General features: G+C 42.7%; 1 protein-coding gene across 1 annotated transcript in view; it reads right to left on the reverse strand.

The window, feature by feature from the left end:
* The window catches only part of SYT6 (synaptotagmin 6), a 653,770-nt gene that overhangs the window by 72,915 nt on the left and 567,339 nt on the right, over window positions 1–13,516 (reverse strand). The window contains exon 5 of the mRNA XM_040423920.1: window positions 271–391. Within this exon, the coding sequence (XP_040279854.1) occupies window positions 271–391 (121 nt within the window). The remainder of the gene's footprint in view (window positions 1–270; window positions 392–13,516) is intronic.

The raw sequence follows: 13,516 nt of genomic DNA on the forward strand, positions 1-13,516 counted from the left end.
GGTATGGCAACCAACCTTTCTGAATGAAAGTCCATTGGCTATTTGCCCCAAATTGTTCATTGGTTCTCAGGCCTCCTTGTATAAAAACTCATATAGGAAAGATTGGACAGGGTGAGGGAAAAGGAAACCAGACTCTGGACTCTGCCAGCTCTTAAAATAGAAAATACATAAAGATTACCTTGAAATTTGATATGACAAAATATGCAAGTATACACATGATACAACATAATGCAAAATGTAATAAATACAGATAGCATCTAGTTTACATACCTGAATAACCAGTGATGTCCATTGCTTTTAAATTTCTACACTTTATCACTGTTAAGGTCAGGCGTCCTGCTGTAGGTAGATAACATAGGGAGAACATGATTTCTCCAAGGTCCACACTTTCCTTAAAATAAAAAATAAATAAAAATTTCTAAGACAGAGTTGAAAATAGTTAAAAAAAGGCTGTATGACTATATTAGTTCTTGGCAACTCAGTTGCAATAACATGGCTAAAAGACTTTTTATACTGATTCTGCAGTGTCTGTCTGAGATTTCTATCATTAAGACCTCCTGATGGAGAATTTGGGTGCATGCATTTTTGTGGATACATCCATCACCTATAGGCGCCTATGCAAAAATAAAACATATATTTTGTATTATACAGTTCAACCGAATTAGTCTGTATAAACTCGTGCAGTCTGCTGTGCTTTTCCATGCAGGAATAAAATGGAAACCCTGTCAGATGCCATCGAACAGAGTCAAAAAGAACATTATTTTGACTTCCCTTGATATAATAGTGCATCTCTCACTTTTACCAGTACCTATTTATAGTCCATAGACCCTAAAGAAGTTGGCCACCTTTTGGTGGGGTTTTGGCAAACATCCCTCCTGGCCAGACTGCAAAAGGGAAGCATACTTATCTGTACCCCACTGTTGGGTCCCGACTCCTTTGCTCCCCGGCCTAAGCTGCCTTGTTCGAGTCCCCTGCTGTCAACATTCACTTTGATAATTGCTGTAGCCAATCACTGGCTGCAATGGTGACCTGCTCCCCTTGGTCCCTTAGATCATTTGGTCACAAAAGGCAAAGGGGGCAGATCAACACTGCGGCCAATCAATGACTGCAGCCATGTCAAAGTGAATGTTAACAGTGGGGGATCGAAGTGAAGGATGGGGAGCCAAGGAGCCAGGACCCAGCAGCGGTCTAGGAGGGGGTTTGCCAAAACATCACCAAAAGGTGGCCAATACCTTTAAAGGATTTTGTGTAAAAAAGCTTCTTCAATGTATAAAATTCTAATACATTAAGCCTTTTAGTTGCTGTTTGTGAACAAAAACATTTTTATTTACTGTGCTAAATGTCTGACAGTGGTGTACAGCTTTTTAGGCTACTTTCACACTGGCGTTTCTGGGTCAAAATGGATCAGTTTAGCCCCAATGCATTCTGAATGGATAAGGATCCATTCAGAATGCATCAGTTTGCCTCCGTTCAGCCTCCATTCCGCAGTGGAGGCGGACACCAAAACGCTGCTTGCAGCGTTTTGATGTCCGTCTGACAATGCAGAGCCAAACGGATCCGTCCTGACTTACAATGTAAGTCAATGGGGACGGATCCGTTTTCACTGACACAAAATGGTGCAATTGAAAGCGGATCCGCCTCCCATTGACTTTTAGTGTAAGTCAAAACGGATCCGTTTGCATTATCATGAATGTTTTTGTTCATGGTAATGTAAACGGATCCGTTCTGAACGGATACAAGCGTTTGCATTATCCATGCTGATCCGTCTGTGAAAATACAAGACGGATCCGCACCGAACGCAGGTGTGAAAGTAGCCTTAAGTGTGTCAGAGCTCTCTCTAATAAATAGTGTCAGTTGGACATGATCAGGGAAGGTTTCCAGCCTTCAGATGAAGACAAGACCATTTATTAAAACAAATCCAGTTGGTACAATATTGGCAAGGATACTCAGGTTCATAAATTGCCAGTGATAAGCAATTACAGTATTGACTAACCATTAAAAATAAAAACAAAGAGGAAAAAAATGTTAACAGGTATGCCCATGTTTCATTATGGGTTATGCACAGTTGACTCATGAAGGAAGTCACGTGTCGTGAATTGTTTTAGTTGGTATAAAAGGTGTGCTATAGGCTGTCTGCACACATATCCCTTGTTGTCATGGGTAAAAGGGGAGATTTATCAGAATTGAAAAAAAAGGTGATTATTGGTTTTCGGGCCAAGGGTGGCAGTATTTCTGAAACCGCAGGTTGTGAACTGTTTGTGTGCTGCTGTGGTGAAAGTGTATCATCAGTGGACAAATGGCACCATTCTGAATAAGTGATGAAGAAACTGCGGAGCACCACGTGCCATTAATGTGAGAGATGAACGTCAACTATGAAGGTGTGTAAGGGTGACATCCTAAAGTGGAGCAGATCACCCTCAAGATAAACCAGGTGGCTTCCAGACATGTGTCTAAAACAACCATTCAGCAAACACCCTGAGAGGGAAAAGGAAAGCTCTGAAACAGACAGATGGTCACTGCACCTATGCTAAGATACATCCCCAGAAAAAGCCTACGTTTTTCAGAATTGGACCTCCGCTGATTGGCAAATGGTTGCTTTCTACTATGAGTCAAGTTTTCTGCTTCAGAAAATAGATGGGCATTGACTTGTCAGACAAGAAACATCCAAGAACAAACACCCTGCCGCCATTGCTAGAAAAACACAAGCTAGTGATGGTGGCAGTGTTATTATCTGGGGAATGGTTTCGTGGCACTCTCTGGGCCCATTAATCCATGTGGAAGGCACTCTCAACCAATTTGGGTATTAGATCCATCCTTGCAGATCACGTACACTCATACATGCTGATTGTCTTCCCTGGGGCAGATGGGATTTTCTAGCAAGACACTGCGACATTGTTGGAAGAGCATGCCCAAGATTTCTAAGTATGGCCACTTAATTCCCCAGACTTGAACCCAATTGAGCATCTTTATGACCACCTCGATCATTGTGTTCACTTAATTGAACCCCCATGCACCCCCCATCAGCTGTGGGATGCACTGCAGTCAGCATGGCTCAGAATACCTGTGACAACCTACAAGGCCCTTATTAAGTCACTCACAAGGCAGTTTCTCTGAATATTAGCTGGCAGTCATAATCATGTGGCTCAATTGTTTATACACAGTAGATATAATATACCACCAAACTGTTTAGGACAGCACTTAATTTTCCCATATAAAATTACTGTATGTGGCTAGTATAAACACCGTTTTTATTAAGCCACTTGTGCCAGTTTTATAGCATAAAAATCACACAACTGTAAATGAATCCAGGCTAAATGGGGACACAAATCCATGATGTGCCACAGTAATAAGACATGTACGTTTCAGCTCATCTGAGCTGCTTCACATGACCACTGCAATTTTGAGTGGACATGGTGGCTGTGACAGTGGGATATTTATGTAGCTGGTGGACTGACAGCTGGGGGACAAGAATCTCAGATGAGCTGTAAAATACATGTGTGTTATTATGGTTGCACAGCATAGACTGTGTGCCCAGTTAGCCTGTATTCTGAAGTGGCCAAGCCCTTTAAAGAGTCACTGTACTTTCACACAATTTCATTCCATGTAATAGAAAATGGTGTAATTAGCAAATGCCTCAATCACTTGATTTAAAAAATCTGTCTGCATCCACCTGAACAAAAAGCTGTAAAGTCATGGCCATCTACATCCACCTAATTTTCAGTCCACTGTTTGTTGTCCGGCAACATCCATCCCTCACAGGAAATGGGGGCGTGTCAGAGCTAGCTGAGATTGTGAGCCTGATAAAAGAACTGCTTTTATACAACTTTTGAAGATTATAGGAGCCTCCTGTGTGTCTGTAAGTGTGATCTTTGCTGCCATATCTGTTCTAGCAGCTCTGGAGATTAAACAAACATAGTGGGAGGTAAGGGAAAGGTTGTTGCAACAGTACAGTGCTGGTATATTTAAAAGAAGGGATACGCCCACTGATTCTGCGTGAAATGCATCTAGCTGTGCAGCAGAAACAAGGAATAATATGGTTAAGAAAGACATTAGTGAAGCCCAAGAAAGACCCATTTCACCCCCACTTCACAGTTATGTTTGTACAAAGGAGCATAGCCATTATGCAATCTTTTTTTTAGTAAACTCTCAACACTAATGAGAGGGAGGGTTCCACAGCAAGTAGTCAAAGTGTAGAAGGCTCTGGGCCTCCTATTTTCTGTACACGATTTTGGGGGCAGCCTTCTCGCATGAGTTGCTGTTAACAGCATTCATAGATATACATTACAATAGTCACATGGACCATAGAAACCTGCAGTCTGGAGATGACTCATTGACTTCTAAGAAGGAGTGTTGTGGGAACGGTCTGTGATTTGTGAAAAGGTCATTGTGCAGGAAGGGGGAGAAGGTGAGTTGTGAACCTCACGTATTGTCGATGGAGTACCCTGTGTCATTTCTATATAGGTATTACTTGTCATGGTAATACTGCCTGCGATGAGAATGAGGTAACTGATGAAGTGATCTCTACAGAACACAAAGGTGAAAGACTATTATGAGATTTAGTTGCCAAGGTAAAAAGTGCATGATTTCATATTTTTTTTAAATAGATAATGACATGGAGAAATTAGAAAAAGAAAATAATTTCTGATGGCACATTCACTTTGGGACACACAGGTCAGGATCCTTCAATCTGATACATGAAGGAAGCTAAGCTTGACCTACACAAGTACATATTGATCTACTATGTATGAAAAAAATGGAACCAGGTGTACTGACTTTTATAAATAGAAGCGTATGGAATATTATATCCATTTATTATATCAATAGCAATTTGATATATTTACCTACTAATTATCAGCCATAGAAAACCAACATTCAGAGCGTATTTTAATAGACAGGTAAGAGATATTACAGGCTAATTGGTGGCAGAAATAGATTCTTATATTAAAAAGACTTTGAAATTTGATTAACAGCAAAGAAATATTATCCTGTTTCATTTGACAGTTCAATATTTATTACTTATAAAAGGAATCCACCATTAAACATCAGGAAGCTTATTCTGTCTCCCCCTGCTGTGAGAATGCTCAGAATCCACTAATCTGTAAAAGTACACGGCTCATTTACAATATTATACAGCAATCTTTTATATCAAAGTCATTTCACTCTATGCGTCTATAGTGTTCCTGATTTATTTCCTGGTAACCGCTGTACAATAATAAGAATAATGAGGTAAATATAGGAATTCTTGGCTACACTACCAGGATAGCCCTGGTCATTGGTGTAGCTGACTGATGAGCGAAATATTTTAAAAAATGATTCGGCTGCTTCACTGAATTTTACAAAAAAAATGATCAGCTTTGTGATTAATTACTTTGTCACAAAGTGCATTTCTTTGCAAGTAGTGGGTGAAATGACAGGGAGTGCACTGCTCCCTGTCATTGTACCCCTCAGATGCCACATTCATAGCTGATTGCGGCATCTGACAGTAATAACACAGTGTAAAATACAAAAATAAAATCAATTAAATCATACTTACGTCATCTATTTGATCGCAACGAGCCATATTAATTGAAGATCTAGATCGATTTCTTGTGTGGCCCGTAATGAAGTCATCACGTCGGCCGAAATAGTGAAGTCAAACGTCACTGCGCACTAGATTTCGTGCAAGATCTTCAATCAAGATGGTGGTGGCCGGATCGTCGCAATCAAATGGATGAGCAATTGTGCCAGCCACCATCATTGAACCCCTCAGACACCACGTTCATCGCTGATGATCATGGCATCTGAGAATAATAGTGAGGGCTTTCAGTGGTTAAACTATTGGAAAGAAAAAAATACTCACCTTATTGTCACGGCAGTGTTATGGTCTCAGTGTTGCCATGCATGCTGGTTGCCTGTGGCAATGTGTTGTTTGTTCAGCATGTGTGTGAACTGCTCCTTATTCCCCTAGTTCTTCCCTGTTTGGTGCGTGAGCGGTTAACTACTTGGCTGGGTGTGGTCACTTGGTGTTTATTTTGCCTGTGGCTTGTAGGCTGGAGTCAGTTGTACTCCAGCCTTTGTTTGTGCTGGAGCTTTACTCCTACTCGATGTCACCTTCTCTACCTATCCCGTTAATATGTTTAGTGTCATTTTTGTTTGGGTTGGTGTTATATGTCTGGTTGTTGTTACATGTCTGGTGGTGTTTGTTGTCCAGCATGTTTGCTAGACATTCCCCTGTCTATATGTGTCTTCAGAAGAGGGCCTCAGGGTTCCCCAGAGGGGGAACCATATGTCAGTGAGCAGGTCTGACTGGGGCCGCCATGCATCCTGTCCGCATGGGGGTCCAGGCAGTTTCTGGTTTGCTGGATTCAGTGTTTGTTGTTTTGTGCTGTGTCCTGTTGGGTGAACGTGTTCCAGTACTGTTGCATGGGGTCCATTGGTCCTTGTTTGCAGCGGCAGGTAAGTGTGTGTTTCTGGGCTCTTACCTGCCGATCCAGTGGTTGTTCAATGCTTTACCCTTTCTTGCATCTAGGCTGGTTGAGACTCCTGTTCTTCCGGGTCTTGGAAGAACAGGTTGTCTCACCCCTTCTCCTTTTCCAGGGATTATCAGGGTCACTCCAGGTCCAAGGTTCCTGTGTATGAGCCGTCCTACCATCTGGGTCCGCTCATACGGTTAGGAGTTAGGGCGAGGATTAGGGAAGCTCTAGGAGGTGAACTTCTCCCTTATCCCAACTTCCAGGCCTAGGTGTTATCCTCGTTTCCCATTGGTGTTCAGTGGGAGTTTCCCCCCAATCCCCACCGAGACAGTATGTCCCAATAGGTTACCCTCAAGAACTGGGCAGATGAAACACCCAGGAAAGGAGCAAAGCTCCAGCACAAACAAAGGCTGGAGTACAACAGACTCCAGTCTACAAACCACAGGCAAAAAAAATACCAAGTGACCACACCCAGCCAAGTAGGAATAAAGAACAGTTCACACACATGCTGAAAAAACAACACCAGCAAGCATGGCAATTGTGTCACGGTGAACAACACCGAGACTGTGACACCGCCGTGACACTTATCCACTTGAGTGTGAATAGGCCGCACCAGCCATCCGCGGTGCAGGGATTTCACGCGGGATCTTCAATCAAGATGGCTGTGGTAGCCTATTCGCACTCAAATAGATGAGGTGAGTATAATTTTTTTCTATGTCATTTTAGGGCAAATTGATTCATTATCATGAAGCATGAGGAAATTTGGCTTTGAGGCAAATTAAATTTTCCCTGAAATCCAGATTGGTGTCCACTTCAGATACTTTGATTCGCTCAAAACTAATTACTATCACTGTTTACATCATGTACTATGATGTCACTATGTGAATTACCCCTGCACTATAACATCAATGTGTTCCTTAGCCGTGTGCATTAGGGAGACCAATCATAAGCTATTGTGAAAATATTGCTTAAAGTGGTCACTAGAGATGAACGAATCGAAGTTGACGAAGTGGAACTCAATCCGAATTTCAGGAAAAATTTGATTTCCACCGAATCCGAATTTCCTCACGCTTCATAGTAAAGTATCACATTTTTTCCTAAAATGGCTGCTGCACATGTTAGAACATGGAGGCGGTCAGCGGTGAAGTTACATTGTACTACTGTCACGAAGGTGTCAAGAACCACGCCTGACTCCGTTATACCCGGGGTCAGGAAGTCGCAGCGGTTGGCTGCACGCTCTATGTAAGATAGGGCTGTTTTCCTTATGGTAGCTTTCTGGGTTTGCTTTGCAAACCCTTTTGGCTCACTCAGGGATCCGTAGCTCCTTCTCCTCAGCTGTTCCTTGTCCAGCACTCCCAAACCTCCTTATATTCCCCTCTCACACTTCTCTGGTTGCCAGATATAGAGCTTCCTGCCTGGACATCTATTCTGACCCTCTGGAGCTGTGTTGCTGCGTTCTCTGGTAGTTGGTCCAGAACGCTACCCTCCGGATCCCTGTTGGACCTTTGTGGTCTATTGTGGTCGCCCACCTGGGTGTATGTGTTTGTCTGTTTTGTCTGTCCTCTCCCTGGTGTTTCCCTCTTAGTGACAGTGGTGCGGACTAGCGATCCCACCGGCCCGTTCACTATCTAGGGCTCATTTTAGGGAAAGCCAGGGTTTAGGCACGTGATCGCCGCACGGGTGAGGAACCCGTCTAGGGACGTCAGGGCAGTCAGGTGCCAGCCGCAAGGTGAGTTAGGGGTCACCACCTTTCCTTCTCCCTTGGGCAGGGCTTTCCCTTTTTCCTCCCTGTGCGTGTCGCCGGTCATTACAACTACAGCCATTTACGTGGTGTATAAAAAGGAAATATACGTATGTCCCATTAGCCTTTCTGTGGTGAATTAGGATTGTTATATTTCTTTTTTTGGGGTGTAGTTATAGGAAAAAGAATAGGTCTTAATTTACCTTCTGTGGGGAATTTTGATTGTTATTTTTTTTTTGGGGGGGGGAGTTCATTAGTCAGAAAAAAAATATGGTAAAGTGTAGACAGTATGGTAGGCACTGCTGTAGGTGTGGAATCTAATTTGGTGCTGCACTGGTCAAATGTGAGTAACAGTGGTGCTCAGCATGAAGACATGTGGTATTTGCAAAAAGAAAGAAAAAAAGAATGCGGCACTCACTAAAAATACTCTTTGCAGCTTTATTCACATAAAAAGATCAGGGTAAAGCACAGCTAGAAGGCAACAGTTGTTTCGAGCTTGTTGCGCTTTTTCAATCCATCAGTGACTGAATAGGCGTGGCTCATAAATACTCCCACACCTTCATCACTGATTAAATGAATGACACATGCATAAAACCAATAAAAGAACATAGACAAGCAAAAAACACACAATTAAACTACGAACATTATAAAAACACAGCTAGGTCGTTTTTGGCATTTAACCTCAGAGGGCCCATGACTCCACTTTTTATAATCCAGGCTGCTTCTTTCTGGAGTAAAATATGACCTCTGTCACCACCCCGTACTGGAGGCTGGACAACTTCAATCCATGCACATTTTAAAATGTTACTATAACCGCCATGTATTTTATGTATGTGATCAATCAATCTGGTAGCCCCAATCCTTGTCACTATGGATCTCCTGTGTTCTCTGAATGTGATGTACAAACATCAGATTGATTGATCATATACATGAAATACATGGAGGAAATGATAAAGTTTTAAAATGTACAGGGATTAAAGTTGTCCAGTCTCTAGTACGGGGTGGGGACTAGTGATGAGTGGCAGAGATCATATTCGAATTCGTGATATTTTGTGAATATTTTGTAGAATATTCATCGAATATTCGCAAATTTGAATATTCGGTATATTCTACATTCTTTTTTTTTTACTCGAAAATCGGCAAGGTAATAATCGCATAATATGCGAATAGTACGCAATCAATACAGGCATGGGTCAAAAATGAATATATAGCACTATAGAATATATTTTTTTCATCTAAACACGATTCCTCCCAATGACGAATTTTCTAAAAAACAAATATATAGCACTAATTTTTAGAATATTCATCATTTTTTTCCATCTGAAGTGAACAGTGTTCAGTGTTCACTTCAGATGGAAAAAAATGACGAACATACTAAAATACGAATATATAGCACTATATTGAATATAGTGCTGTATATTGTTTTTTTTGAATATTCGTAATTTTTTTCCATCTAAAGTCATGATTCCTCCCTGCTCAAGTTGCTTGTGGGCCAATGACTCATTGGTCCAGAAGCAAGAAGCAGGGAGGGGAATCATGTGTTCAGATGGAAAAAATGGCGAATATTCGATATAACGAATCTATAGCACTATATTTGAAATATTTGCGAATTCTCAAAGTGGCGATATTCAAGATAAAAATTTGCTTTTCAAATTTTCGTGCTCAACACTAGTGGTGACAGAGGTTATATTTTACTCCAGAAAGAAGCAGCCTGGATTATAAAAAGTGGAGCCATGGGCCCTCTGGGGTTAAATGACAACAACTACCTAGCAGTGTTTTTATCATGTAAGTAGTTTAATTGTGTGTTGTTTTTTTTTGGTTGTCTTTGTTATTTGATTGGTTTCATGCATGTGTCATTCATTCAATCAATGACGAAGGTGTGGGAGTATTTATGAGCCACACCGATTCAGTCACTGATGGCTTGAAAAAGCGCAACAAGCGTGAAACAACTGTTGCCCTCTAGCTGTGCTTTACCCGCATGACGCTGATCTTTTTATGTGAATAAAGCTGCAACGAGTATTCTTGGTGAGTGCCGCATTCTTTTCTTCTTTCTTTTTGCAGAAAAAATAAATAAAAATGTCTTAATTGCCATTCATTGGTAAGGTAACATTGCACTACAGCCTTTTTTGGGGGGTATTATTTAAATTTAAATTTAATTCTTTTATTATACAGTATGTCAGACAGACAGGTGACAGGCCCTTCAAAGGGAACGGGCAGTGACCAAAATGTTTCTGTCACATGCAGAAGAAGAAGGGGGGATGGCAGCAGGAGTCGAAGCGAGAGGCCTGAGCTCCCGGTGTCATCTAACTGTTGTGTCTTGACCAGCAACTCAACGATGCTTAAATGGTTGACTTGGTCTTCGACTTCATCGAAAGTGAAATCAGACACCCCAGCAGAGAGTCGGTGGGTTCCTCTGACACGATGCTTAGTTGGCATGGCCCAGGAGCAGGCCCTGTGCCCCCACCTGTCCTGAACATTCCTCTGTCATTTTCAGTTCCCTCAGCGCGAGAAGTATTGTATGCCGTAGGCTCGGCTCCACTTTTCAGCGAGGACAAGCTACTAGAGGACAGTCAGCAGCTACTGCCCAGCCAAGATCTGGAGGAGACATCTGCCGCTTACTCTGGTTGGCGGGTAAGTAGTCAAAAAAAGAGTCATGTCACGTGGGAGCAGGTGTTGCGAGCGGTCAGGCTCCTGTCCCTGAGAATGTTGAGGTGGACATCAGTGACGTGCACAGAAAAAATAGTCGGCACTCACTCTGTTTGCACGTTGCACGGGATAGGAATGGAATCCACGTATATTCAAGGAAAATCCCAGCAGTCGTGTCTTCAATCAATAGGATATTTATTTCATCAAATTAGAAATGTCCACAGTCCTGGACGCGTTGCGGCTAGCATGCCTTCATCAGCAGATACAGGTATACAAAATGACCTAGTTTATATAAAGGGATATACTCCTCCCCTCATGACAACATCTCCCACTCCCATTACCTACACAGGTGATGGGAGGGGTGTATAATTAGCAAAGAAAAAACGCCCATTAGTAAATCACAAAGAATGGGTCTGTGTCTCAGATTATACTTCACAATCACATGTATGCAAAAAAAATGATACTAAATCATATCCACATTTATATATATATATCTCATACATTGCCAGGGATATAAGGCCCCTCACCGAATATTAGAAGTCTGAAAAATAGAACATAAGCATAGTATTAGCTTATTAAATATGCATAATCTCATAGTCCCTATTAAGGCCTCTGGGATGTAAAGTATCCAACGTGTGGATCCAATACGCCTCTCTGCGCAGTAACAGCTTCTTTAGATCACCTCCTCTCCTAGGTCTTTTAACCTGTTCCAAAACTTGAAATCTCAACTGAGCAATCCCATGTTTGCACTGTTCAAAATGAGATGGAATAGGTAACAATAAATTTTTTGTACGAATGGTCGATTTATGTTTCCCAATGCGATCCCTAATCATTTGTGTAGTCTCCCCAATATATTTGCTAATTATACACCCCTCCCATCACCTGTGTAGGTAATGGGAGTGGGAGATGTTGTCATGATGGGAGGAGTATATCCCTTTATATAAACTAGGTCATTTTGTATACCTGTATCTGCTGATGAAGGCATGCTAGCCGCAACGCGTCCAGGACTGTGGACATTTCTAATTTGATGAAATAAATATCCTATTGATTGAAGACACGACTGCTGGGATTTTCCTTGAATATCAGTGACGTGCAGACAGAAGCGGATGATGATGATGTAGCCGATCGCATTGGGAGCCGGGTGAAATGGGGGCTTCATCATCATCATCATCATCATCAGGAGAAGAGGGTGGCAGCTTGTGCATGAGGCAGCAGCTGAGCCAGCAGGGTGGGAGCCTGGCTGGGAGTCAGCAGGGTGGCAGCAGTGGGAGGTTGGGAGTCAAACGTGCCTGGGGTAGATCATCCGCTTCTCAGGAGCCGACAGGACCGGAAAGTAGCGGTGCAGGGGTTCACGGAGGCAGCGGTAGCAGGCAGTCAGCTCGGAGTGTTGGGAGAAAAATGCCATACTCGGCGGTGTGACAATTTTTTGTTAGGCCGCTGGAGGAGGTGAACATGGCCATTTGCATAATATGTGGGCAGATGGTGAAGCATGGCCAGGGTGCCAATGTTGGCACCACAGCCGTGCGTAAACACATGCAGTGTCACCATAAAGTGGCCTGGAAGAACTGTGGCTCCGATGTGGTGGTCCAGCCTGCCGCAGCAACAGCTGCATCACCCAGTGGCACGCATCAAATTTCAATCAGTCAAGGCTCCACCACCTCAGCCGAAGGGAGCTGTCTGTCCTTTGCATCATCTGCTGGTCCTGATGCTCCTGCTCCACCTACTCCTTGTCAGTCAGTCTGTCAGCAATCGATCACCGAAGCAATTGCCAAGAGACAACAGTATGAATGTACTCATCCAACGGCACAGAAGCTGAACGTGCTCCTGGCCAAGTTGTTGGTGCTGCAGTCCCTCCCTTTCCAAGTAGTGGACTCTGCACATTTCAGAGAACTGATGACTTGTGCCGAGCCGAGGTGGAGAGTCCCAAGCTGTCATTTCTTTGCCAAAAAGGCAGTACCAGCCCTGCACACATATGTAGAACAGATGGTTGGCCAGTTCTTGAGCCTGTCGGTGTATGCCAAAGTGCACGGCAGCGCCGACGTGTGGAGCTGTAACTATGGTCATGGACAATATACAGTTGCAAGAAAAATTATGTGAACTATTTGGAATGATATGCATTTCTGCACAAATTGGTCATAAAATGTGATCTGATCTTCATCTAAGTCACAACAATAGACAGTCACAGTCTGCTTAAACTAATAACACACAAAGAAGTAAATGTTACCATGTTTTTATTGAACACACCATGTAAACATTCACAGTGCAGGTGGAAAAAGTATGTGAACCCTTGGATTTAATAACTGGTTGAACCTCCTTTGGCAGCAATAACTTCAACCAAACATTTCTTGTAGTTGCAGATCAGACGTGCACAATGGTCAGGAGTAATTCTTGACCATTCCTCTTTACAGAACTGTTTCAGTTCAGCAATATTCTTGGGATGTCTGGTGTGAATCGCTTTCTTGAGATCATGCCACAGCATCTCAATCGGGTTGAGGTCAGGACTCTGACTGGGCCACTCCAGAAGGCCTATTTTCTTCTGTTTAAGCCCTTCTGTTGTTGATTTACTTCTATGCTTTGGGTCGTTGTCCTGTTGCAACATCCATCTTCTGTTGAGCTTCAGCTGGTGGACAGGTGGCCTTAAGTTCTCCTGCAAAATGTCTTGATTAACTTGGGAATT

This window comes from Bufo bufo, chromosome 3 (genome assembly GCF_905171765.1).
Source record: "Bufo bufo chromosome 3, aBufBuf1.1, whole genome shotgun sequence".
Taxonomy (NCBI): domain Eukaryota; kingdom Metazoa; phylum Chordata; class Amphibia; order Anura; family Bufonidae; genus Bufo; species Bufo bufo.